The sequence below is a fragment of the Vicugna pacos genome, chromosome 1, assembly GCF_048564905.1.
Source record: "Vicugna pacos chromosome 1, VicPac4, whole genome shotgun sequence".
Taxonomy (NCBI): domain Eukaryota; kingdom Metazoa; phylum Chordata; class Mammalia; order Artiodactyla; family Camelidae; genus Vicugna; species Vicugna pacos.
The window spans coordinates 64535981-64563253 of record NC_132987.1 but is presented as its reverse complement, the minus strand read 5'-3'; the positions used below and the strand labels follow the sequence as shown (position 1 = coordinate 64563253).

Below are 27273 nucleotides of genomic sequence, written 5' to 3'. Positions count from 1 at the left end.
ATAAGGACATTTCAAATAGAGTTAAAAATAGCAAGAGCAAACCTCAGGAGGTGAGAAAAAGCTTTTGGGGTGTCTAGGAATGGGCCAGGAACTCATGGGGTGGGAGGTGGGGTTGGGGGATGAGGCTAGTCACAGAGGACTTTGTGTTTCAGGTTAAGGGATCCCTCAAAAACATCCCAGTGAAATGCCCCTTCAAGAATGCGTGGATTAATTCCATGTAAGCCTAAATTTGTGTTTTTCGGGTAGATTTCTTGTCCCTACTTTCTTTTTATCGTAGAATCCAGCTCTATGAACAATTTCTACTTTACTTTTAAACCTTAGTGTATAAAATTATTTCTTTGAAATTAAAGGTACATCTTGCCAGAATCAGATTGACAACTATCATTGGGTGCTACTTCCTACTCAGGTTCAGAGGCACACCTGTCGTTTATTAAAACCAGAGTGTGAGTATGAAAATGGAAAGAAAACTTAAGAAAAAGTCTTAATTTTTGTGCTGTCCCTTGTAACTCACTTGCCTCTGCACTAGTGACAAGTTCCTCTTCCACGCAGTTATTCAAGCCTAACCCCTAGAGGGTCAGTCTTCTCCCTGCCTCTCCCTCACCCCATGCCCAGTCACCAAATCCTGCCCATTCTGTCCGCTAATCTCTCCGCAGACACTGCCACTGGCCTTACCTGAGCCACCATCACCTCTTGTCAGAATTTCTGCCAGAACCTCCTGTTCCCCACCTCCGTGCTTGCCTTCCTCCAACGCTGGAATCGGACTCCGCACACCAGGCTTCAGCGCCACCTGGTGCCTGCCCTCTCTGGGCGCGTTTCCTACTTAAGCCTACCCAAGCCAGGCTGGGCTTTTTAATTCCAAGCTTAGTTAAGTTCTCCTGTCTCTCAGACCTCGGCTAAACCTCACTTCTTCATAGTGAAACTCCCTGCTGTTGGCACTTGTCACCCTTGCAGTTATTGATGAGCTGTGTGATTTCGTGTCTAGTGCTCGTTACCCACCGAGCCTGTGCTGCTGGAGTCAGGACTGCACCTGTCTTGTTCAGTCTTGCACCTCGGGCTGTCCTAGTGCCTGGTGCTAGGCTGCAGTGAGACTAACACCTGCTTGAATATGTGGATAGTCATATCCCACATGTGCTCCTCTGCATCCTGAAGACCCCTCAGACAAAAACAAAAGGAAAAAAACCTCCTTTTGTTGGAAACTTGAACACTAATTCAGAGCCATATATAGGTATGATTATCCATCATCCTGGACTATCCTGACTATAATTGATAATTGAGTATTTTAAATAAGATCTTGTGGATGAGATCAATTAAGTAGGAGGCAGCTAATAAGGGGTACCTCGATGGGTGCTTACACTTTGGTAGGGTCCAGGGTAAGGCAGGAAACTCAATTTATTCTTCAACCAGTGGTGTTCAGATTCTGAGACTCACTAGACTTAAATGCTGCACGTTAATTTACGGTGTGTCATGTAATTGTCAGGCGCTGATGGTGTCATTTCTCTGCCGTGCAGTCCACGTAGGAAGCTGGATTGTACTCCCAGGGTTCAGAGACATCAAGGGTCAAGAGAGCTATGCTGGCTCTGAATGAACTATGTGAAACAAGATTGCCAGAAGTCATCATACATTGATTATGTTTATCTGTCCTCAGGTACTTTTTCAGTCTCAATGTATTGCTAAAGTAATTTTGTCACCAAGATCCAGGTCTAATAGCAGAAGATGGACTAGATGGAGGCCATATAACATCACAGGGCAGTCAAAGTAATGTTTAAACTAAGTAAAATTCTCCTAAATATGAAATAAATCAATTTTTAAATTGTAAAGGTAGAGCTAATTAAGTAAACTAAGTGTCACTAACTGAAAACAAATGGACATTTTAAAGAAAGCAAAATGACTTTAAAAAGAAACTGCTTTTTCAAAAAAAGTTTAAAAGTTGTAAATCACCCTCAGGGAGTATAAAAGCTAACCATTTGTGAGCTAGTGGATGAAGAACATTTCTCTTTAACCAGTTTGCTTTAGAATATTGTTTAGAATATTTATTAAAGCTAGAGATAAAAAATGAAATGGAATAAAATAAAATTCATGAATAAAGTGCCAGACAAGCAAGTCACATTTAACTGCTCAAAACAAAATTAAAAAAAAAATCATAATCTGAAAATACTGCATAAATTTCAAAGCACTCATGAAAGGATCCAAGACAGCTCTTTTGTTTTAAAAATTATCTCCAAGCTTCAGTTCATTCTCAAAAAAGGAATTAATAAAAGTTAAAGTATGCATGAAAATGATAAAACGACACTATCCACGGTACACAATGCATGGGAAAGTTTGTGACTAGAAGTTTTACCTTTGACCTTGCACCCTGACACTTGCCATCCCTTTTATAGTACAGAATTGTGGGGTCACAATGTGGCAAATTAAGTACAAATGCATTCTCCTGATTTTTTTGTTATTGAAATTTCACCATAAGTAATTCAAGAGAAAAGTTGGCTCTTCTTCCTTCAAAGAAAGCAATATTTAAAATTCCTTTCAGGGTTGCCTTTCATTGTTTGCAAAAGGTAAAAATTCATTTCATTTTCTACTGCAGTTTCTTTTTACAGATGTACCTCCAGAATATTTTTTTAAATGGCCAGAATTTGTTATATAAAGTGTCTAAAATCTTTTTTTTAATTGAAATATAGTTGATTTACAATATTGTGTTAGTTTTGGGTGTATAGCAAAATGATTCAGTTATATATATATATCTTTCAGATTATTTTCCATTATAGATTATTAGAAGATATTGAATATAGTTCCTTGTGTTATATAGTAAATCCCTGTTGCTAAAGTATTTAAAATCTTTACACTAATGTTTATATAAAGTAATTTTTTACAAAAGCCTTTTTTCCCCTTCACTTTAATAGACAATTACCTGACCTGGCTTTGTACTGTGCATGTTTGTTAAACCTTGTTTTATATATATGTGTATACACACACACACACATATATATATGCATTTCTCTAATTCATACCATCTTGGTATGACTTTATGATACTGCCACTGAAGACTTTTTTGAGAGCTTCCATACTTTGCACAATTGCAGGCATTAATTTATTTCAAATGTCAGAGGAAGTGAAGCCAAAGGCTAGATTCTGTAGAACCAGAACTCCTGTGCCTACCGTCCATGGAATGATTTGATCTGTCTGCTTGCCACAGGGCAATCCATAGAAGAAACAGGGGAATGGATTAAAGCATTCTTTGAAACAGGGATAGTTCATCTAAATTATTTTCCCAAAGGTCCTTCCAAAATCTGAGCAAACTAGTACCTCATTCATCAAATGTTTCGTTGAAGTTTAGTACAGTAGGAGCAGAGTGGGCTTAGTTGAGTTTTGGCAGGGTCTGCAACAGGTGTGTCTGTACTGTAATTCTGATTTAATTGTGGCCATCTGATTTATTGAGTGCCAGCTCCTCAGAGCCCAGATGAACCGCTTCCCTTCTGCCCGGGAGGCATACATTTTGTTAGGCTGTGTGGGCAAATGCACAATGGACTAAAGGCTTTGATCCTCCCTACAGTTCAAGGCTTTTACCCTAGGGTTTCCAATTCCCCTGTCAAGTGCCCTCCAGGACCACATATTTTCTCCCCTCTTCAACATCTCCTCATTCATCTCTCCACTGCTCCAGTGACCAATTTGACAGCTCCTCTCATCTCCAAGGAAAATGTCTTATGGCCAGATCACTAGATTTTAAGTCTGGAGGACAAAGAGAACTCTACTGCTACCCAGGAAAATCATAGCTACTAAAGACCTTACTTATTTGGTTGGTTGATGTTGATTGGAAGGAGGTGGAAAGGAGACAGAGAGGGCAGTTGTCTTGAGGATCAACTGTCTTGAGCATAGCTCCAGGGGAGACTGACTACTCTGGACTTTCTTTCCAAGATTAGGAAGAGTGTCCCAGGAGCACAAGGAGGCAGGACCCCCAGGACTGGTTTCCCCCTGCTATGGGCATTTTTATGGTGGAAGGAGGGCCAAGGAACTGCCCTGACCTGACACTGCCTAATTTCCTGGAAATGTGTCTGACCTTACATGGTTGGAACAAAGGTAGTGAGGGGGTTGAACTGTGCCTGATGGTCTGTGTAGCTTGTTTAAAATAATGGGCTAATTATAATTAAGGCTGAGAAAACTGAAAAAGTAATGAGGGGAGATTCTGGACATCAGAGAAGATAAGCTGAATGTTGTGAAGGGTGAGATTGTTATATTGCCAGTGACAGTAATGAAATCCCCTGTATCTGCTGTGGATTGGGCATTTCCACCTGACTGCTGCTCTCTGACTGTGTTGGGGACTTGAGGAGCCTAGCGGTCACACATATTGTCACTTGTCTTTCCTTCTGCCAAGAAGTCATTGTTTCTGTCTTCCCTCTCTGGCCAGGTGTTAGACTGGATTGAAAACCATGGCGAAGCCTTTCTCAGCAAACACACAGGCGTCGGGAAGTCTCTGCATCGAGCCCGGGCCCTGCAGAAGAGGCATGATGACTTTGAAGAGGTGGCTCAGGTGAGATGCTGTAGGTGGCTGTGTGCTGTGCTCACGTGTGTGTGGAGCCGGGTATGGGAGACCAGGGTTATGGCTTTGGTGTTTGGTGGACGTGTTGGTTGGATAGCCCATGGTTATTAGACTGCCTTCCTGCCTGATGCAAGGAGACTCTTGTCTGCTCTTGGATCACCAGGTGAGTGTTAAGTAAACCCTCAGTTTATGGTCTTCAAAGAAAATCTTCCTGCCAGCATGCTTTGTCAAAACCTTGCCCACAGGGTGGTGATGGCAGGAGAGATGCTGTTATTATATTCATCAATAGGCCAAAGTTACTGCTTATGGTTGTTGCTGCAGGCAAGTGGGAACTGAAAATTAACATGAGCTCCACTTGCAAAGCTGTGTACTTTCCAGGACCTGGAGGAAAATGGAACCTGTTCACCAAGCAGTGCACCCACAAGGCTGAATGTGCCCAGAGAGTGTGCCTTTATGTCACTGGCAAAATATGTGGTCTGTCATTTGCACAATGTTTACCTTTTAGCTGAGCTGCATACCTGATCTAAAAAGGGCACCGTTTTCTAATTTTCACAAAGATGCTGTGTGAGAACTTAACCATTTGTCTTAATGATGGAGAGTTACAGGAGCGTTTCTGTCCTAAGCCTCTACCCTCCAAATTTTATCCGAACTCCCTTATATTCCTCTCAAGGAGTTTTCCAAATGGATCCTGCAAATCTTCACTTTCAAGATGAGATACTGCTGTCCAGTTATTTTGTCAGGTGTGATCAGTTGTAGTAGGAAATCAAACTCTTAAGAAGGCAGAGGAGGGGCACCTGGAAGGGCATCAGTGTGGGACAGAGAGGTGGCTGCTGCTGGAGTAGGGAGTCTGACAGAGCTTAGGTTTGCCACATCACAGCATTAGCCAGGGCTGGCTCTGGTCCCATTACATGGGCAGTCCTCAGTGTGGTGTCATGCTGGGCGCTGTCCAGAGCCCAAAACCTCGCCCAGGAAGGCGACCAGCCCCAGACGGATGTGAGCTGTGGGTGAGAAAGGAGAGGGCCTGCCAAGGAAGGAACCTGCTGGAGGACGGGGTGTAGTGGGAACACATCCCATCTCCAGGGGAGCCACAAGTGATGCTGACAAGAGCCAGAAGGGCCGTGTCAGCAGCGACCTGAACCTGGGGAGGCAGGTGGATTAGACCCAACCTATGGAATAAAGAGAGCCTCACAGGGAACCTTTGTGTGCTGTTGGTGGGAATGTAAGATGGTGCAACCACTGTGAAAAACAGGATGGCAGCTCCTCAAAAAGGTAAACATAGAATTACCACATGATTCAGTATATGCCCAAAAGAATTAACAGAATGTGCAGAGATATTTGTATACCCTTGATCAGGCAGCATTTTTCACAATAGCCAAAAGGTGGAAGCAACCGAAGTATTCATCAACAGATGAATAGGTAAACCAAAAATGGTGTATGCAGATAGTGGGATATTATTCAGTCTTTAAAAGAAAGGAAATATGACATGCTACAACATGGATGAACCTTGAAGATACTATGCTATGTGAAATGTCAGTCACTAAAGGACAAATATCCTAGGAGTCCACTTATATAAAGTGCCTGAAATAGTCAAGTTCATGGAGACAGAAAGTAGAATGGTGGTTGCCAGGCACTTGGTGGGAGGGGAGGAAGGAATGGGGAGTTATTATGTAATGGGTGCAGAGTTTCATTTTTGCAAGATAGAGAGTTCTGGAGATGGATGGGAGTGATGGTTGCACAACAGCGTGAATCTTAATAACACCACTGAACTTAAAAAGTTTTCTGTTACGTATATTTCACCACTACCACCATAAGAGCAAAAGGCCAAGCTTATAGCCACACAAGGGCCTTCTGCAGAATGAGCTGGACTTTGCCAACATAATGCAGACACAGCCTCAGTGTGCCTTTGGTGGACACGATGTAGCACAGACCCAAAATATCTGGGTGACCAGGCACTCTGGTGCCTGTCCAGTCTGTTAGAGGGCAAGGGGTGGGAGAGGGCCATCTGGACTCCCTGCCTGCTGAGACTGGACACTGTGGTACCTGGGATAACCTGTTGTTATAGAGCCATCCCATAGCTTTGGCTCCCCTGCCTTTTGGCTGTCCCATGGCTCAGCTCTCCTCGCTTGGGAAGGACATCCCCAGAGCCACCCACAGCCCTGATCCAGCCCACTCCTTGCTCTCTTCCTGTTGTAGCCTCATAGGCAATGCCAACCTTGGCTGTAGGCCCATGAGGGGGCTGCCATTTTTGTGCATTGTTACAACTGAGCAAGTGTCATGGCCACCCCAACTTCAACCCTGTTGCTCCCAGTTACTCCTCCACCTTCTAACTGGTCCCTTCATGTGGGACAATGCCTTTCATTTAGCACTGGAGACACGTTAACTTAAATTCATATTGAAGAAAGGACGGACGCATTTTTGAGAGCTTATGGGTCTGTTATGTGTTTTGTCTCCCACCAATCCTGAGTGATAGACAGTATTAGCCTCATTTTGTAGAAGAGAACACGAAGGCTCGGAAAGTTCTTCAGCACCCACGTCACCTGGTGGCTCTGCCAGGGTTTCGACCCAGGTCTGTCTCCAGACTCATGTTCTCAGCCTGACTCCATGCTGTCCCTCCTTACTGAGGTGTAGGAATGGGGTGTAAAGTTCACTTCTGAGTTTCAATTTCCTCGTGGAAACTGGGAGCAAAGAGCAAGAATGGGGCAGGGGGTGGTGCTGTGGCCATCCCATTTCACACGCATTCCTTTTCCCTGGTCCCGCCAATGAGTAATCTCTTGATAAAATCCGCTTCCCCCGCCTCTGCTTTCCGACAGCACTGTGTCTTTATGAGAGAGGAGAGAGGGTTCTACCTTCCAAAAGGCTCATGCTTTTAGGAGTGGGTTTCCTCTGAAAAGGGCAGCAGCAGATGCAGGCCACAAATGTAACACCTGAGTGAGGGGCTATGTGGTCACTCCATTGCCCTGGACATAGGCCTCTAGAGACGGGGCTTGTAGTCAGGAAATTAATCCTGTCTTGTTCCCTTGTCCCCGGGCTAGGGAAGGGAGTGGGCAGTGGAGCTGCCTAGCATCCTAGAATTGGGAGTCCACATAGGAAAACCAACTCTGACTGTGAGTAGCCACCTGCCTCAGCCCTGCTTTGCTCTGTGCAAGATGACCATCACGTTCAGGTGGTGAGAGAGGGGGCGATTGGGCAGGAAAGGGTGCTCTCTCTCTTGCTTCTGTTCTCAATTAGGTGAGAACCGTGGGGAGGAGAGAAGTGAGTTTCATCAGGAATTGGATCATTCTTGAGTTGGGCAGAGATCAGTGGCACAAAGTGAAAGTATTGGAACTTGTTCCTGGTTGTTGTGGGCTGCTAGGTATGAGACATGGTCAGGAAGGGCGTCACACACAGTGAGAAGTAGGAGGCTGGGTGGGGGTCGCCTGTCAGCAGCGTGACAGAGGGTCATGATTCAGTGAAGGAGCCTCTGCCAGCTTCATGATTTTATGATTCTTTGACCTGAGACTGATGAGACAAGGGAATTCTAAGCTCCCATTCTGTGCTTTCAGATTTAAAAAATTGTGATGAATCAAAGCACGAAGAGAGCTGTTTCATTGGTAGCAGCTCCTGGAAATTTGCCCTTCTGCAGGGAAAAACAGAGAAATGCCCCTGGGGAGAGGTCAAGGGGCAGCATAAAGCCCCTGGACAAGCGCTTCTCTGTTCCAGGGACAGTGGGACACCTGTGATTCTCACCATTGGTTACCCTTTGGGGTAAAGACATTTAAGGCAGTCATGAAAATAAATACAAATGATATCTGTGAAGGCTGAATGTAGCAATTCATCACCTGTTATTAAACTTTAACATCAGTTTTGTGTTGATTAGTTCTTGAATACGTTTTAAAAAAATTCTTCAACTACCATTTGAAGGAGATGAATTCAGTATTTATGAGTACTCCCTTCATCCTGCAGATGGCACTCTTTGAATAGTCTGAATAGAAGCGGAGCAGAGTGAGGAAAGGAGCCTCACTCATGAGAGCCTGACGGGCAGATGGTGAGAGGCCAGGGCCAGGGGATGCACCAAGGATCTGTCTCTACAGGGCTTTCTAGTCTAAGCCACTGAGATTGTCCCTGCTCAAATAGAAGAGCTGGGGGCCAGTGGGAGCTCCTCCTGGTCTGGAGAGATACTTGACTCAAGTTGCCTATAAACTGATCAATGCCTCAGGTCATAGAGTAAATTCAATTAAAAAAAAAACTCACTTATTACATATATATATTTAAATATTCATACATGTGTTTTGTTTTTTTGTTTGTTTATATTTATTTTTTTATTGAAGTATAGTCAGTTTATAATGTGTTAGTTTCTGGTGTATAGCATAGTGATTCAGTTATACATATGTATGCCTTTTCATATTCTTTTTCATTATGAGCTATTACAAAGTATTGAATATAGTTCCCTGTGCTGTACAGTAGGACCTCATGGTCTATTTTATATATAGTAGTTAGTGTCTGTAACTCCTGAATTCCTAATTTATCACTTCTTACCCCCTACCTTTTTTCCTCCTGGTAACCATCAGCTTGTTCCCTTTGTTTGTGAGTCTGTTTCTGTTTTATAAATAAGATCATTTGTGTTTTTTTTTAGATTCCACATATAAGTGATATCATGTGGTATTTTTCTTTCTCTTTCTGGCTTACTTCATTTAGTATGACAATCTCTGTGTCCATCCATGTTACTGCAAATGACATTATTTTATTCTTTTTATGGCTAAATAATATTCCATCACACACACACACACACACACACACCCCACAACTTCTTTATCTAGTCATCTGTCCATCTGTCATTGGACATTTAGGTTGCTTCCATTGTCTTGGCTATTATAAATAGTACTGCTATGAGCACTGGGATGCACATGTCTTTTTGAATTAGAGACTGCTCTGGATATATGCCCAAGAGTGGGATTGCTGGATCATATGATAAGTCTGTTTTTATTTTGTTTTTTTTTTAAGTTTCTTAAGAAATCTCCATACTGTCCACTATAATGGCTGCACCAGTTTACATCCCCACCAACAGTGTAGGAGGGTTTCTTTGTCTCAGCACCCTCTCCAGCATTTATCGTTTGTGAACTTTTTAATGATGGCCATTCTGATTGGTGTGAGGCGATACCTCATTGTTGTTTTGATTTGCATGTCTCTGATAATTAGCGATATTGAGCATTTTGTGTGTGTGCCTATTGGCCATTTGTATGTATACATGTATTTTGTATGTGTGTGTTGCATGTTAGGTATCACTGGGAGTATAAACAAGTTTAGGGATGGAGTTGCTGCCCATAAGATTGTAGCTGGCAGGGCATGGATGTGTCCATATCTACCCTGGAGGTAGACTGGGCAGTGGTACTGCCCTTTTGTCCTGAGATCCTTGCCACGACTCAGCAGGAAAGTAATCAGGGGCCTGTGGTTTAGATGCAGCTGTGCCTGCTGTGTTAGCGGTCTGCTTTATAACCTCATTATCTGAAATGCCAGATTGTCTGTAAGCTAGTTTAGTCAAAAATTAGCAAGCATTTACATTCAAATATATATTATTTAAAATCTCAAAGCACCAAGTCACATTTAAGCAGCTAAGCATTAGTGTAACATTTTTGAAAGAACAGATCATTTAAAAAAAGATTTAAAGAAATACAAAAATACAGGCATCATTAAGTAGTCCATTCAATAATCTCTGGTTAGTTATTTCTGTATCTGACCCTCACTTTTTTCTCAAACTTGAATAGAATACATCTTTTATTTTAAATCATCCTGAGTCTTGGAGTCAAAATAGGCAAGAACGGAAGGAAAACATTTCAGTGGACCTATCGGGGACCTTGCCCGGCAAAGATGCTCAAGGTGTAATCAGCTAACCTACCAGAGTCCTAAAGGAAGGTGGAACGGGATAATCCCTGGAGATGGGGAGCGTGTGCCCACAGAGTGACAGTTGCACTCGGTTTCCATGGCCTGTCAAATCTTCGGTGGGCACCATGGAGAATTAAAGAGATGCACAGTTCTGTCTTGAGGAACTCACAATTCAGTGGAAAAACATACGGCAAACATATTCAAACCCTTTAAGTCCACAGTAAGAGAGGAGGCATAGTCTTTACTCTTTTCGTTTTCAAGGAGCACATCTAGTGAAACCAAGGTAAACCCTTAGTTCATTTGGTGATCCAGGAAACATGCCTGCCTGGCGGTGGTGTAGTGACCTTTGGAGTAAGTCCCGTCTTTCTTTTCACACCTGAGATGGTGACCAGTTATAGCAGCTGCAAATGCAAGCAGAAGGAGAAGGTGGGAGAGCTTAAACAGATACTTTATTGCACTCTAGTTTCTTAGAGAAGATGAGAGGTTCTTAGGCAGGATGGAAGAAAAGTAGTGAGGAAGAAAGCCAGGAAAATGCAGATAAATTAATGTCATGAAGCGGGCAAGTGGAAGAATGTGAAATGGCAGAGAAATGAGGGACAATTACCCTTTGGATCTTGCCTGGCACTCTTCCTGTTGGGGTGGACTCAGGACATTCCTTAACAGAGCTCTGGAGAGAAGTTGCTGGCGTGAGCTCTTGTGACCACTGTCAGGAAGAAGAAAGATGTTTTATATGGTGGATAATTCCCAACCAAGGGTTTTGAAGGTCACTTTGTATACACTTGATGTGGAAAACTGAGAGGGGATCAGAGCCAATATCCAAGATATAGAGAGCCTGCCAAAAACTTCTTATCAAGATTATGAATGGTTCCCCCACTTTTGCTGCTTCCTGAGTGGAACAAATGGCATGCTCAGAAGAAACTGTGACTGCATTCCTAATGACTTTCAAGTTCTGGGTAACAAACTGAAAGATTCAAAAGCACAGGTGGTGTTTTTTATCTCTTGTTCCATGTGATGGCAGTGACTACGGAAGAGAAGGGAGGCTGAGAAACAAGTGGCTGCCTGTGAAAATGGTGTTTTTAAAAGTTTTCTGGACTATATCGTACAAAGCCAGGATGATGGGCTTCTGGCAAGGAGCAGAGTGCATCTTGTAAAGGTTGGGAAGGATGTGCTTTGGCAGAAAACCTTGTTGGTCTGTCTAGAAGGATTTAAGTGAATTTTAAAGTCGAAGGAGAAAATTATCCCAGTAAAGCCAAAACCAGATGTGTGAGGCACCACACAGGTGACACAGAAAGAAGCATCTTCTGAAGGAAATGCCCTGAGGTCAACTTAGGTTAAAAAAAAAATCAAGAATACAGATTGCAAGCAATATTTATAGCCTCCCTTATCTATATATCAACCAAAGGCATGTGTAACAAGTAAGGTCCTTAAACTTTAACACAAGAAGATAAAGATAATAAATATTCCTGAGACTTTAGGGTATTGAGCTCATAAATAAAAAATGACAATCGAAAAAGATTTTCTGTTTAAAGGACTCGTTTAATAGGAGAGTTGAGGGTATATCAGAATGGCTCTCATCTATATGAGATCTACAAACCTGGGAGTAGTAAACAATATGGAGAAATATTAGAGATTAAAGGAGAGCAAAAAGAAGCCGTGATGGTTACTGGAGAGGACCGTCGTCTGCTCCATCAGGTAGAGGATATAGGAAATGCTGTTCTGATATGATTTCAATTCTGGCTCAAGGAAAACTGCAGTGGTTATGAGAGTCCTCAGATTTCCTGGCATCTCTTAAAAATTGTGACGCTGTAAATAAAACATCAATAAGTTGATGAAAGCAAAGGGTTCTACAGTGTAGAGAGTGAAGCCTTATAGGAAAGCTCAAAAGAGTATGGGTTATATCCAGACTCTCAAGAACTTTAACCTTTACATGGAAGGATTTAGACATTGCTCTTAGAGCAAAGAAGAGTTTTAAAGGCTTTTGAGTAATGATACAAATTAAAATATAACCTCTAAACTGGAGAAATAAGAATTTCTTTATATGCTGACTGTTTAGATCGCATATGGAATATTGTGCCTAATTCCTGAAAATACATTTTCTTCTTTTTCTTTTGAATTGTATACATTTATTTAGGAAAGCAGAGAAAAGCCTAAATTTAAATTAGGAATTGAAACAATTAAACATTTAGTATGGCTTAGTCTGTTCAGCTATGGCTATGATAAAATACCCTAGAATGTGTGGCTTGTAAACAACAGAAGTTTATTTCTCATAGTTCTAGAGGCTGGGAAGTCCAAGATCAAGGTGCTGACAGTCTGCAGCAAAGAGAATTGAGCAGATCCGCAAGAAACTCTAGCCCCTGAAGAAAGAGACTTGGAGATTTCAGCTCATTTAGTTTCCATGGGGCTCAGCTATTTGCTCTGAAAATACATTTTCAAAAGGATATTGACAAACTAGGCTGTGATTGTTGGAATGCTGCCAGGAGAGTGAAGTTAAAGTAACTGGCTATGACCAATTTTGAGTAAATAATTTTTTATGGAAGGCAGGGGTTGGGTTTGATAGTTGAAGGCTTCCTGTAAAAAAGATAGGGTAGAAGGTATAGTGAAGCTAATTTTGGCTTAATTCAGGTATCATTTCTAACCCACAGTTGCTTTTTTATGAGCTGTCCAAAACCAGAATGAAATGTCTCCTGATGTAGTGTGCTTATCACTGGAGGTTTTCGAGTAGAGGCAATACTTTTGTCCTTAGGATATAAACATTCTCAGGTTTTCCCCATCTTAGAAACAAACAAGCAAACAAACAAAATGAAGCCAAGAGTACCTTTTCTGGACCCTACTTTCCTCTGTTTCTCCTTCCCTTGACAGCCCAGGTGTTTGAGAGAACATTTTATACATGCATCTCCACTTCCTCACCTCCTAGATGCCCTTCGACTTGAGCTTCTGTTGAGCTTCTGTTCTCTCTGACCAGCTGAGGTTAATCTTACCAAAGTCTTTTTGTTTGTTAAATCCAAAGGACATTTTTCAGATATTCATTGGTCTTTCTGAAGCATCTGACCTTGTCAGCCTTCTATGACACTTTGCTCTCTCGGTTTCCTTAATGTATTTCTGACTGGTCCTTCTTAGAGTTGTCTCCCTTTTCCCCAGGATTTTTTTCCTCAGACCTTCTCTTCTCACTTTATGCCGCCTGCATGATTTTATACTCTTTCATGACCTCAACTGCCACTGCCTACTATGATGGCTCCCGAATCCATGTCTCATCTCTGATCTCATCCCTGTGCTTCCCATTCGAAAACCCACTGGCTTTCTGGACTCTTCCACTTTGATTTTTCAGAGGGTTTTCAAACCCAATGTGTCCAAAATTTATTTGACCATCTCCTACCCCTTCCAGGTGTCCTTTTCCTCCTGTATTGTGTCAGTGAAGGGTACCAACCACCCAGCTGCTCAAGCCAGCAACTTGGGAGTCATTCTTGATTCCTCCCTTGCTCTTACCTTTCATGAGTCTTTTGCAAAGATTACTGATTCTATGTATTTAATAAGTCCCTCTCCTTCCATTTTCATTGTCTCTGCCCTAGATAAGAGTCTCGTTATCTCTTGCTTTCAATACCCTCCTGTTTTCCCTGACTCTAGTCGTGGTCTCCTTTACTCCGTGCCCACACTGCTACCAGAGTGGTTTTCCTAAAATGCACATCTCATCCTGCTACTCTGTTTGTTATAGAACTCATAGGTGTCTTCCCATTGGAATAAAGTTCAAATTCTTGATATTATGAACCTTTTATGAGCTGGCTATTGCCTTCTCTGGTTTTCCTTTTCAGCTCCACTCTGTATTCCTCCTGTCCCAGACTTTACCTAAATATGTCATGATCTCAAGTGTCAATGCTGTCTCCTTTTTAATCCTTCCTACATCTTTAACTTTGACTACTCCTGACCAACTTCTGTTCCTCTTTGAACTTTCATCTCAAATATTACCACTTTTTCTGGTCACATCCCTGTCATGGAAGTTATCACACAGTGTCATAATCAATTTTATGCTGACCTCACTCCCCAGCTGTGACCTTCCTTAGAGCAGAAATTTTATCTTATTAGCCTTTTTATCCCAATGCCTGGTACAGTGAGCCTAACATGTAATTGGCACTTGAAAAATAAAGGAATGAATGGTATAGAGGGGATTCCTTTGTTGGGTGGATATCAGGCCAGGTGATGTCTGAGGTCCTTTCCAACTCTAAGAATGATAAATGGAAGAGAGGTGGATTGAATGAATATTCATTAAAAAATACAGGCCTCAGAAACATATAACCCAGGACCTAATTGGTGGCCATCCTGATAGAACTAGTAGGATTGCACTGAGCAGGAGTCAGCGTGGACAGCCCCAGTCCAGAATCCCACACTTGGCAAGAAGCATCTTTGGAGTCAAATTTTGAGTGAGTTCTTTGGACTATTCTGTTTTCTTTTAATTGAAGAAAAAAAAGCCTAACAGATTATTTCAGATGAAATTATTTCCTATAAATTGGTTTCATGGAAAACCAATTTTGACAAGAGGGCATGGTAATCCTTAGTACTCTGTCCATGTCCCCAGCCCTGCTAAGTTTCCATGATTTTCTGACTGGGATAGTTAGCATCACACTGTGCCTGACTGCTCAGGAGGCTCTAACTCTCTCCCTCTTTTGGCTGAAATGTGGTGAAGTTTTTTTTACCTTTCAAAAGTTCTCCCTTAGAGAGGTGAGTAAGATTAGAGGTGAATAAAACTGGCCCTTTTCAAAGGGACCTTAAAGGCAACAACAAAACAAAAGGTAAATCAGACCAAAGAAGTATACTGATTTTATGTTCAGTATATTGATTTTGTGTCCAAGACAACTCACCTAGTCATATTTTTTGTTCAGTCTGTCATGTTTGTTGATAGACATTTTTTCCTTCTCCCTGTTGAGGAGACCCTAAAACAACAGCAGTAATGATAAGAACAGTAACACTTACTGAGTACTTTCTATGTACCAGACACTCTTCACTTCATTCTCATAACATCCCATGAGTTAGGTACTGATATTCCCATTTACAGATAAGGAATCTAAGGCAAAGAGGTGAAATAATTAGCTCAGGTTGGCAGAGCTAGTAAATGGTGGAACTGGTATTCAAACCCCAGGAGTCTAGCTCCAGTGCCCAGGCTCTCAACCACCTTCCATGCTGTAGAGTCTCTTGATTCACAGAAACTTTGGATGTCTCTGGGATCAGGCCTGGCAGGGGCCTCAGTTCTACCCCAGAACCAGTTCCTAATTCTCTCCTATGCGTGGCTCTGGGTGGTCCTTCAGACAGCCACATGTTAGCACTGTGATCGTACGACCGCTGAGTGGCACTCTTTCCCTCCTGTGTCTAAGATTGCCCTTGGACTCCAGGGTCACCTTCATGACCCTCTATGACATCTTCATCTAAAATTTCTTTGTGACTTCAGGACTCTGGGAATCCTATGACTGCCTGTTACCTTTCTTTACCTGTCCTTTGCCTTATCTGAAACATATATACCCAGCTGGCTCTGCTGACTGTTAGAGCTTGGCCAGTTCAGCAGTTAACTTGACCAGTTAATCGGTCTGGCCTGGAGCTTCATTTCCATTTTCTAGCTCAAGATGGTGGGCTACACTCGAACCAGCCCAGGAGATTATTTTGTCTCTTTCTTTTTACCTTTTGCTAAGGTCAGGCTATTATTAATGAAACCTCCTTGTTTCCAAAACACACCCCCTTGATAGCTCTACAAGCCTGTTTGAGCCATCCCTCTCAGTTCTAATTTTCCATCTATTTGGACATATGATACAGTGAAGAAAAATGTAGCATTTGCAATCAGTCTGTTCTTTTATTGGCTTTGTGGCAATTGCTTAATTGCCCTGAGCCTCAGTGTCCTCTCTAAAATGGTGGTGGTGACACCTCCCCTGAAGAGTGATGTAGGGGTTAGAAATAACACTTGGAATGTGCCTAATAGAGAAATTGGTTCATAAGAGATGCTTGATAAATGGTAGCCTCTGTGGCAGCAGTGGGGACCGTGGTCGTGGTGGTAATGGATATATCTAAGCCTCACTCCCTTTCAGGATAAGTTATCAAGTACCATGCTGTCATCTCTCAAGACTCAGCTGGGTATGGTCTGCCTAACTAGGTTGGAAAGAGTAGGCTTGTCCTTCGAGATGGGCCAGGTGCCAAGGAGAAAGATCAGCTACAAGTACAGATAAGCTTGGCCCTTGGGTTAAGCATATGGAAGAGATGGCCATCCAATTTGACCAGTCAGAACCAAGGAAAGGCAATAGAGTAATGGCACATCCTGCCTCGGGGTAGTAGGTAGTGGGTACCCAACACTGGTCATCCAGGAGCCAATGTACTCAGAGACCCAAGGAGGAGGATGGGCAGTTTGCATTGGGAAGGTTGTTCACAGATAGCAGGCTCCAGTCACTGGGCTACAAATCAGGTAAAGTGAAGAAAAGTGTAGCATTTGCAGTCAATTGCTGGGGCACCAGGTAAGGAAGAGCTGGATCTTAGGAACAAGACAAAAGTCTAATTATCAAATGTGGGCACCAGAGCAGGGCTGGATTAGCTGCCATTGGGACCTGATATGGAGAACCAGTCTATTGGTAGGATGTGTGATTCCATTTGATTTCTTTAATGGGATTGGAGATGAGCCTGCCATAGGATCTCAGAAAAGAAGGAAGGAGAGAGAATCTGGGCACCAACTGAGAGTACTCTTCCTTCCAAAGCTTGCTCTGACACATGGGGCCTCTTTAGAGAGGTACCAAGTGTGTGACCACTAGTTTCACAAGGTAACAACATATTAACCTTACACAGTGACAAAACACACCGATGGGAAGAATACAAAATTGCTGAATCTCACTGACATGTTTTAGAAAGGAAACAAGGAAAGCTGTTCCAGAAGAAATCTTTCTCGTCTGCCCGGTATTGATTCAGAAAGAAAACCATGTATTACCATGCCTTTCAATAATTAATTTCAACACAGGTCAACCTGCCCAAATTGACTTCCTTTCTCTTGCCTCCTTTCATTTCTATGACACTGTGGGCTTTTGGAAGCTAGCACTGTCTAAGCTGAAACTAAGAGGGGGCACGTGAAAGATGTGTGCAAATTCCACAGTGAAAACATTTCTACTGGATAAATATATTTTGAAAAGTATTTGTGAAGTTTTAAGCCTATGCAATAAAAATATATGAATAAGTCATAATAATAACTGCCATTTATTGAATATATACCTTTAGAAGAAATATCTCATTTAATCCTGGAGACATCTCTGTGGAGTATGTTTTAATATTACCCTCAATTTCCAGATGAGAAATCAGGCCTAGAGAGGAACATTCAAGTGCAGGAAACAGGCTTTGAAGCCAGGCAGTCCGACCCCAAAGCTCATGCTTCTAGCACATATGTACATAGAGTAACAGGAAAAACTGAACTTATTAAATTCTCATTTTGATTTTTTTCCAAGTGAAGTGTCTATTTTATTATATTTTAAATTTCTAAATACGAAACTACACATTTTTGATATAGAAGTGCAGATGAGCAAAAAGGAACAAAAATAATCCACCCAACTCGGTTGTCCAGCTGTCTTAACAGTTGCTAATACTTTGGTGTTTCTTCTTCCAGATATTTCTCTATTTATATGTGTATGTATGTTGGTCACCAGCTTTTCTCACTTAATGGTATAGTCATAGTAATAGATACACATGTACAGTGGTTTTGGGTTTTGCTTTGTTTTATGTTTTTGCTGGTGAAGTTTTTAATATTAAGACTTCTTACTCTTTCCCAGATTCTGGTAATTTATAATTATAGACTATTAAAAGCAGGTGGGGTTAGAAATGGATAAGGAGACGGAGAATAAGTATTGAAAACAGAGGACTGGATTTCAGCCAGGCATTCGAATCTTTTCCCAAGAGAAAGCTTCAGAGAATGGCACTTTACAAGCACCCTCCCAAGCTGCTCACTTCTTGTTGTAGGTGCATGTATGTTAGAGGGCTGTGAGGGCCTTCTGAGCCCCTAAAACTGGCTGAAGTAGGGTGCATAGATGGTGGTGGATGTGGTGGTGGTGGTGGGTGGATGGGAGTGCTTCAAAAAAGTCCCTTTGTACCCTCTTTCCTCCCCGTCTTCCTTCTCTCCTTCTCTTCTTCCTCCTCTTTTTCCTTCATGTCTGTCCCATCTTCTCTTGGGACATCCCTTCCTGAAATAGGGGCTGTAGTCAGGGTCCAAGGCGCAGCAGTTGGCTCTGATCCAAGTGTGATTTTGGGTGGGCATTGCTTTCCAGGACCCCTAAGAGCTCCATGAGGTGAGCACTCCCTTGATGTGGCATTCATGGTGATGGGAAGATCAAAAATGTCTGGGTTGAAGGGTAAGGGGATTTTGAGGACTTGTGGGTGGAGGTGCCTCTGGGATAGGCAGTGAGAGTCAGCAACCAGCACCTAAGAGTGAAAGGGCTTCAGTGTATATACTATGAAAACCAAAAATCAGACATCCATCACCAACATGAACAGCCCACCAAGCAGTTATGTGTTTTTTTTCTCTGCCAATGAGCAACTGGAGGCATTTTTATGAACCAATTTTGTTTGGATAAATTTTTAACAGGAGAAAAGCCCACTGCCAAGTTCTGACAGGAACAAAGCCTTACCTCTGAGTTACTCCACCTGGAAAGGCAGCCAAGTTTGGGGCACAGAGAGCTGAGCTCTAGTGGCCTCCTGTGGTGCCAGGTGACATCCAAGCCTCATCAAGAGAGGTGCCTTCAGTGATCTGGGGATACATAAGGCAAATGCCCAGCCAGCCCAGTGCACTGCCCTCTGGGCCTCAGTAGAGACTAGTACAGCTGTCCTACTACATTCTGGGAGCCGACAGCGTTAAATATTGGCAACGTCAGCTGTAATTACATAGCTCCATGGTGTTTCACACTGTGGGCTATTTTGCACAATATATCTGAGCTCTAGCAATGCCAATTATGGACTGAAATAACTCTGGTGGACTTTAGTCCATCACATGCCTAGAATTTGAAAATAATGTTGAGAGAAAGGGGCAGTGAGTAAGGCTAGAAAGGGAGTGCCAAATCCATGTGATAGACATCTTTCAGTTTTCTTCTTCTTCATGAGGCTTGGACTCTGCCTAATATTATGGACTTTTTAGTGTCTTGAGAATTCACAAGATCAGTCTCATTTGCTTAAAAAAATACAGATAAAGAAGAGAGGGTTATTTGGATGCAAAGCTTGGGTCTGACCCACCTGCTGTAACTGTCACACCAATTAAAGTTTACAAATTTATAGTGTCAGAAAAGTTTGAGGTTTTAGATTTACCGTCCCCCCCCCCCAAGGAATTGCAGTCCACCATGGCTTCAGGTGGCCAGATGGTTTGGTACCAGATGACCTGAACGTGGTAATTTCCCATATTCTCTCCTTCCTTACCCTATGCCTCACATGAAGACCATTTCAATAGTTAGAGCTATAGTCTCACCATCAACAAAATGAGAGTTATAAATTCTTCCTCCTTTTTTTCTTGTGAGAAGCAACAAAGTCCACTGAGAAGGAAGGATAAGGGATTGGAACACCCTGGGTAGGAGGCCCAGAGCTATTCCAGCTGTATGTGCAGATCACCTAACCTCACCAAACCTCCTTTCTACATCTACAAAACAAAAAACTGTTTATTCCATCATAGTTGAAGTAGGCATTAAATGAGATAATGTACTTAAAAGCACTTTAAGTTGAGAGCGCAGAGCAGATGTAAATTATCATCATTATTTTTCGAGGGATATAGTGACAGTGGATGAGATCATGTCTGGAACATGCTCAGAAAAGAGGAGCTAAAGATACAGAAAAGATTGATGATATTGCCCCATACCGGGTGTTTCCCAAGAGAGAGAATGTGCTGACCAGTCTTTGAGTTTAACTGAACTCTTCACACCACAAACTTCTGACACTGTTTGAGGGCCAGATTCCCATGTGCAGCAGGATTAGCTGAGGAAACTTTCCACATTCTAAAGCTAAAGCTAGTGACTTAATAAGCCTCATTCTGATGTTTATATAAGTGTAGATCAGTGAGACTTTGGGGTCAAAAGTCAATTTTGGAAATGGAAATGGAAACACCATGATGCTTTGTACAAACAGCGCTCTGACCACTTATCTTACATACCCTTGTACCCAGAGGGAACAGGAAACCCCTGCTGCCAGCAAACAGTGTTGCCCCAGTTCATGCCAAGCCCTTCCAGAGAGCCCTCGGGGTCTACGGTGACTTTGGGATCTACCTTTTTTGGAATTCTGTGTAGGTTTTCATGGCCTGCCAGACCCCGCCTCCTGGCCAGCTCACTCCTATTTATTGTGTTTCCATTCACATAACTCCATTGCTTAATTTCTCCTTTGTCATGTTGAGGGTGGTTTTGTACTGAATTGCTTATGATTCTTGCTGAGGTTTTCGTGGCTGTGAGGATTCTGGGTAGAGTCTGTGGTCATGGAAGACACTTCTTGGCCTGCGAATATTAGGAACATTCAAGAACTCCAGATAGCGAGGTGAATGATGGGATGTGAGCCTGAACCTCATGACGTTTCCCTGCCTCATGGTCCAATCTCGAGCTGTTCGTTTTCTGCCTTTTCCCTTGGGGGCCGTATGTAGGGAGACTTTGATCTCCCATAGCATCTCTGCTCCAAGGAAATGCTCCAATGGGTGAGTCAATCTTCTAAGGAAAGGAAATACAAAGAACATGTTGTTCCCTCGTTGAAAGAGGGGTCCTGAGGTCTCAGAGGGCCCTGGGTCTTGGTTGACAGTTTGTGGTGAACAGTTCTTGGTGGATATATGGTGTCCCCTCCATCTTAGACCAAATCTCTGAATGTGGCCCTGTTTGAGGAGAGTGTGCAGGTGGCCCCATTCTTCATGGAACTCTCCTTTCTGTGTCTCTCCTGTCTCCCTCACACCTCTTCCTGCCACTTTCATACTGTCTGGGGCTTGGCCCACAGTGAGGGCTAGAGCTGGGCTCTCTGCTCCTGAACTGTGCTTCTCTGAGGGCCGGTGGGCTGTTCTTCCTGAAGAGCCAATAACCACTTCTGCTCTACACCCCCAGCAAGCTTTCCATCTCCATTCCTGACTTGAAGGAGGAAACCCCAGGACCATCCCTCTCTCAGTTCCTCACCAAGACCCCTCACATCTTCCTGACTTGCCAATCTGGACCCTTGCCCAAGCCGCTCTTTTGCCTGACAGATTCCTCCTCTTTGTCTTCACATTTTAGACTTTGTAAAATTGACTCAAAAATGTCCCTCCTTCTGAGAACTTCTCCAGGCCTATACATCTTAACTTGATCATTCATTACCTACTGTGCCCTCAGCATCATGTCATCACTTTGTATTACTGTTACACCTCATTTTTTTCTCGTCCTTGGAGAATGAACTGTTCTACATCATTTAATTTCACAGAGAACCAAGACTGAACTCTAAGCTCTTCATGCTGAAACTTTTCAAATTTCATTTTTATTTATGTAAACTTTCTCAAATACAGTTTAAACTTTCCATGCCTTGTATACAGATCATTCTGAACATAAGTCACCCTTTTTTGGATGCTCAGGGTACATGGCAATGCTCAGTAATTCCAGTCATGAGTAGAGACACCTCCAGGGCCACTGCAGAGGCCAAGGTTTTCCTTTTCCTTGGTTGAGGGTCCCTCCCAATACTGCAGTACCCTTCCAGGGCTGGCTTGCATTCAGAGGGGTCTAATCAGGGAATACAGCCCTGTGGCTAAAAGCCATGTTTCTCTTGGATGATGATGATGATGAGCTTAATGGCACACCTGGGGAAGGTGAGCTATTTGTGACCTAGGCCTTCTAAAGCCACTGACACCCCAGTCGCAGAGCGCACCAGCAAGATTAGAAGAGGGAGGATGATTCTTCTAGATATAGATCTCTCCTGTTATTCCTGTGATCTTTGCATCACTCCATCTTTATTTTGCTTATTTTTATTTAAAGGGTCCTAAGCATTTCAATCCACATCAGCTTGTCAGTTTTATACACATAGGTACCCAAGGACTGGCCGCTGCCTGTCACTCTGTGCTGCTGTCAGCTCCATGCCATGGACATTAGGGTTTAGATTTTTATATGATGCTGATAAAGAAGGCTTTCAACCAAACCACATGGCCCCATTCCAGACACAGGCTCTTGGGGTGTTGTCTGAGAGTCTGCCTCATTTTGAAGTGTTTTCAAATTTGATATGTCTCTTATTTTTGACTGCTGAGGGAGACAACTCAGGGTCCTGAGTAGTTGATGGTGGCATTGTGCCCAGGGGAAAATATTTCCAGGACTTCATAGGTGATTATTTTTAACTGGGTCTTTTTTGCATATATGTGTCATATCAAAATCATGTTTCTTCTAAGCTATAATGAGCAGAGTCATAAAGTCCAAACTGAGAAAGCTGAAATCTCTGACTGGGGCTACAGGGAGATTTTGCGTTTTTGTGTGATTGTATATTTCACAGTGGTTGGTCAAGCATTAGTGTCTTCAGGATCCCAGAACTAGGAAATGCATCCATCTCTAAGGTAAATACATTTATAATGAAATTTATTTGTATTTCGAAGTGTGCTCAACTGACAGAAGTATATTAGATCTTTATCTTTTCCTTTAAAATTTCTTTTAAATCGTATTTTTCAAATTCTGAAAGAGATTCCTGTTTCTGGTAATAACAAGTGAAACATTACAAAGATATGTGTGAATAAAAATGCTAATTACTCCTCCACTCCCACTTCCCAATCCCTCCATCCCAAGGCAATCACAGTTAGCTTGCCCATTTTCCTTCTTACACATACAAAAAAGAAACAAAAGTATATAAATAGACAATTTTGTTTACTTTTTTGGAATCATTTCTAAAGAATGCCCTGCATATAATTTTTATACTTTGAGTGATTCTTCAACTTTTTCTGATTATAAAATTAATTCATGTTCACCATAGAACATTTGGAAACAAGGAAATAGTGGAAAAGAAAAATCATCCCTAGTATAACTTAGAGATAATTATATATAAACTATTAATATTTATTGGAAATTTTCCATTCAGCGCAGCAGAATGCAAAGAATGTTTTGCTTGGAGTCAAATAAATGTGAATTCCATGTCAGCATCCACTATTCACCAGCTTTGTGAGCTTGCTCGAGTTATTTTACCTTTCCAAGCCTCAGTTTGCTTGCCGGTAACATAATGTAATAGCATAATCTACCACATGTAATAGTGTTTGTAAGTGGATCCAACACTGACAGCCACCATTATCAGTAGCAGTTTTATTCCGATAGACAGATGGAAGGAAGGAAGGAAAGAAAGAAAAGAAAGAAAGAAAGAAGGAAGGAAGAAAGAAAGGAAGGAAGAAAGGAAGGAAGAAAGGAAGGAAGGAAGGAAAGAAAGAAGGAAAGAAAACCATACTTCGATTTATCCTGACTTCCTCATTTAATTCTTGCATCAGGAACACTCCCTCAGATCCCTGCACAGTCTTCAGGACACACTGTAATGACTGCGTCATGTGGTTGGACCACAGTGTATGAACTGTTCCCCTATTGTTGAACAACTTGGGTATGTCTAGTTTTCACTTTCATAAACCACAGTTCCTGTATTTTGATTACTAAGTGAAGTGTTATGTGCATTACAGTCCTTAATTCTCCAAATTTTTCTGTTCTTCAGAAGCATTATTATTCATTCAAAGCCTGTAGCTAATTTAGGGCAAAAAGCTAGACTTCTCTCACCTTAGGATTTCAGCCCAGGCTGTGAGCCCTGCCCTTAGATGAGTGGTGTCAACCTTAGATAGTGGCTGCAGTTATAGTTCCCTGGGGAGCTTTTAAAAAAATATGCTGCCAGGAGAGAGGGTATAGATCAGTGGTAGAGGACGTGCTTAGCATGGACGAGGTCCTAGGTTCAATCCCCAGTATCTTCATTTAAAAAATAAATGAGTAAACCTAATTACCCCTTTCCACTGCCCTGCAAAAACAAAAGACATGCTTCCAGATACTCCCCTTTCCCACCCTTGGCCCATTCTGATTTTAGTAATCTTGGGTAGGGCCTGAGCACTGCTTTTCTCCCCTAAGCTCCTTTATCTGCCCCTCAATCCTGTACTATGAGAACCATATGATTAGTGATTTCTTAAGGCTTCTGCCATTTGGAGGATTATCAGGAAAGCACTGTAAGCTGAGAGAGTTGCATGGTCTCCTTCACTGGGGCGTATGGTCTCAAATAGTGTTTGTCAACTGGAAGCCAGTACACAGAACCGCCCCTGTTTTGGTTTCCTGGGGCTGCAGTAGCAAAGTGCCACAAGCTGAGTGGCTTAAAACAACAGAAGTGTGTTGTCTTACATTTCTGGAGACTAGACGTCTGAGATCCAGTATTGGTAGGGTTAGTTCCTCCTGTGAGAGAGAATCTGTTCGCAGCCTCTCTCTCTGGGCTTCTGGGGTTTGCTGGCAGTCTTTGGTGCTCTTTTGTCTCACTCCAATCTTGGCCTTCACGTCACATGGCACTCTCTGTGTGTCTGTATCTTCATGTGGCATCTTTTTATACGGCCACAAGTCATGCTGAATTATAGGCCACCCAATTCCAGTATGACTTTATCTTAATTAAGTACACCTACATTGACACTATTTCCATAAAACATCACATTCTCAGGTTCTGGGGGCTAAGGCTTCAGCATATCTTTTTGGAGGGACAGAACTCAACCCATAACAGCCCCCCCAGCATAGAATTGTCCAGCCCAGAATGGTAATAGTGCTTCTGTTAAGAAGCCCTTTTCCATAGGATCTGTGAATCAAACCCAGCGAGGTTAGCTAAGGTAAGAATGGGGCCAGTAGGAGGGGTCCAGGGTCTGCGAAGGTGGAAAGTGAGCAGGAACAACATCTGTAAAGACAGTCCAAGGCTGTGAGCTCCTGCAGATCCATGTCAATGTGGACAGGCAGCCCTGGACACTCAGGGCTGTATGTGACCACAAGAGGGGAAAGGACTCAGGAGCACTGTGCTAACTGGGGTGGAGGCAGAAGTGTGGACCAGCCCCTCTGCTCATTCACCCCATCACCCAGCCCCACTTCCCTGGATCAGGCGCACCTTTCTCGATCTGTCCTTTTCAGGATGGAACAGAAAAGAAAATTAAATCCACAAGCCTCAATATTTTCAACAGTGTTTTCAAGCCAACTGTCTTGTCTCTCTAAAGCCCTGTCTTTTCCCTCTCATGCCCACTGCCTCCCACTGACAGCCAAACATAGAATATGGAAAACAGGAAAAGGAGCAACACTGCAGTTACTCTTTTGAGAGGACATCACTTTGGGTATATTCCCCCCACCCGGCTCTTGAATTGCCATCCCTGCAGCAGGTGGCCCTAATCGCCTTTGTTCCATGAGGACGCTGTCTCACCGACTGCTATTTCTTTGGCTTTAAGAATTCCACGTGAGAATGAACTTCTACAGGGCCAGGCGACTGGGCAAATCCACATATCCGCATCTGAAGGCTTAGGTCTGCCTTCTTCACTCCTAAAATACTTTTGTCCGCATTCTTCTGTCGTGGTTACATGTTCCCCATCATTATTTTTCCAGTGTGGGCTGAGTGAGGAGATGGAGGAAGGGGGAAGGGTGGCAGGGTAGAGACCGTGTTATCAAATTCTGAGCATGGCGGGTTGCTTCCCAGCAGCGATGTGGACGCCAGCTGGCTGCGTCTGGGACTTGCTCAGTGGGAAGAGGATTAAATGCTTCCCTCTGCGGTCTTCAGAGCTTTGTGTCTGCATGGCAGTCTCCTGGTTTTGATCTCCTAATTGCTCAGCTGCCTAGGATCCTCCTCTCAGCCCCAGCTTGTAGGTCTGGGCCAACCTCTGGCTTCTAGGTCTCTTCCTAGCTACACTGTCTTCTTTTTGTCCAGTTTAAGCATTAGGCCTGGCTTACACACAGCCCAGTCTCTGCCTTCAACTGCTCTCCATGCCCTGGAAGCATCGACGGGGAGGGTCAAGGAGAAAGTTCTTCTTTGCTTTGTGTCCTCAGTCCCTTAGGGGTGGCCACATTTTCTGGAGCCTGGCTGGTCCTTTCTTACAAGCTGGACCTGGTATTTTCTGTCAAATCATATTTTGTCATTGGTATTGGCAACCTCTAGAATTGACAGTACACTTTTGTCCAAAAGAAGGTGTTGCATTTTATCATTATATTAAGTAGGTAATATGCCAATAGTTAATTCTCATTATGTCTTTTGCTATCTTGCCTGAGAGTGCCTAGATATTCGGCTTCCAGCTTGCAGCTGAGGGGAAATACATCAAAGTTCCTTTGAGCATAACATGGAAATGAAGAGGGTTAGTGAAGATTAGAAGGAAAGAAAAGGAGTCAGTAAAGGAGAACACCCCAGCAAAGAACACCTGCTTTTCTTCTCTCAGAACTCTTCACTTAGGTACATTCTTAAACACATAAAAGTTAGACTGTAGGAAACAGAACTTTACTTAAGAAGTATGGAGTTCTGAAATTGCCCCATTTATCATTAATAGGAAAAGGTGTTGAAGCATTTTAGATATAGAGAGGAAAATACTTTCCAGCAAGTAATGATGTGTATGAGAATGGGACGGGGTGATGATTGTATATGTAAATGTGATAAAGCCAGCGTTTAGGTTCCCAGAGATCAGCTCAGCACCCAGACTGTTTGTACTGGGGGGCTATTGGCATCTGCTACAGTTATTTTTTGTATCAGTCCCAATTAGTGGACTCCTGGCAGATTGGTACAATCTCTGATTTAACGAGTATCTGATTAGAACTAGTCATTAGTTACTCCTTGTTTGTACATACAACTTGCCCTATTGGAGGCAACTATTATTGTTTGTTCCCTTGCTCAGGACACCTAGGAAGATATCCTTCCAGCAGATGTAATGTGGTGGGTTAATATATCACTGATACCAACGAGTTTCTTCCTTTCCATCCTAC

The 27273-nt window shown here is 42.7% G+C and overlaps 1 protein-coding gene and 1 long non-coding RNA gene across 4 annotated transcripts in view; one reads left to right on the top strand and one right to left on the bottom strand.

Moving 5' to 3' along the window:
* LOC102532976 (kalirin RhoGEF kinase) overlaps positions 1-27273 on the top strand; it is a 443405-nt gene that overhangs the window by 281723 nt on the left and 134409 nt on the right. For both annotated transcript variants that reach the window (XM_072963937.1, XM_072963936.1), the window contains exon 10: positions 4397-4519. In XM_072963937.1, coding sequence (XP_072820038.1) covers positions 4397-4519 — 123 coding nt within the window. The remainder of the gene's footprint in view (positions 1-4396; positions 4520-27273) is intronic.
* LOC140697757 (uncharacterized) lies at positions 10609-14301 on the bottom strand. 2 transcript variants are annotated; one of them, XR_012075085.1, is made up of 3 exons: positions 13203-14301; positions 10992-11090; positions 10609-10788 (listed from the first exon to the last, which is right to left on the bottom strand). It is a non-coding gene; the product is annotated as an uncharacterized lncRNA (long non-coding RNA). The 2 variants fall into 2 exon arrangements; XR_012075093.1 differs by having other exon boundaries at positions 13295-14301.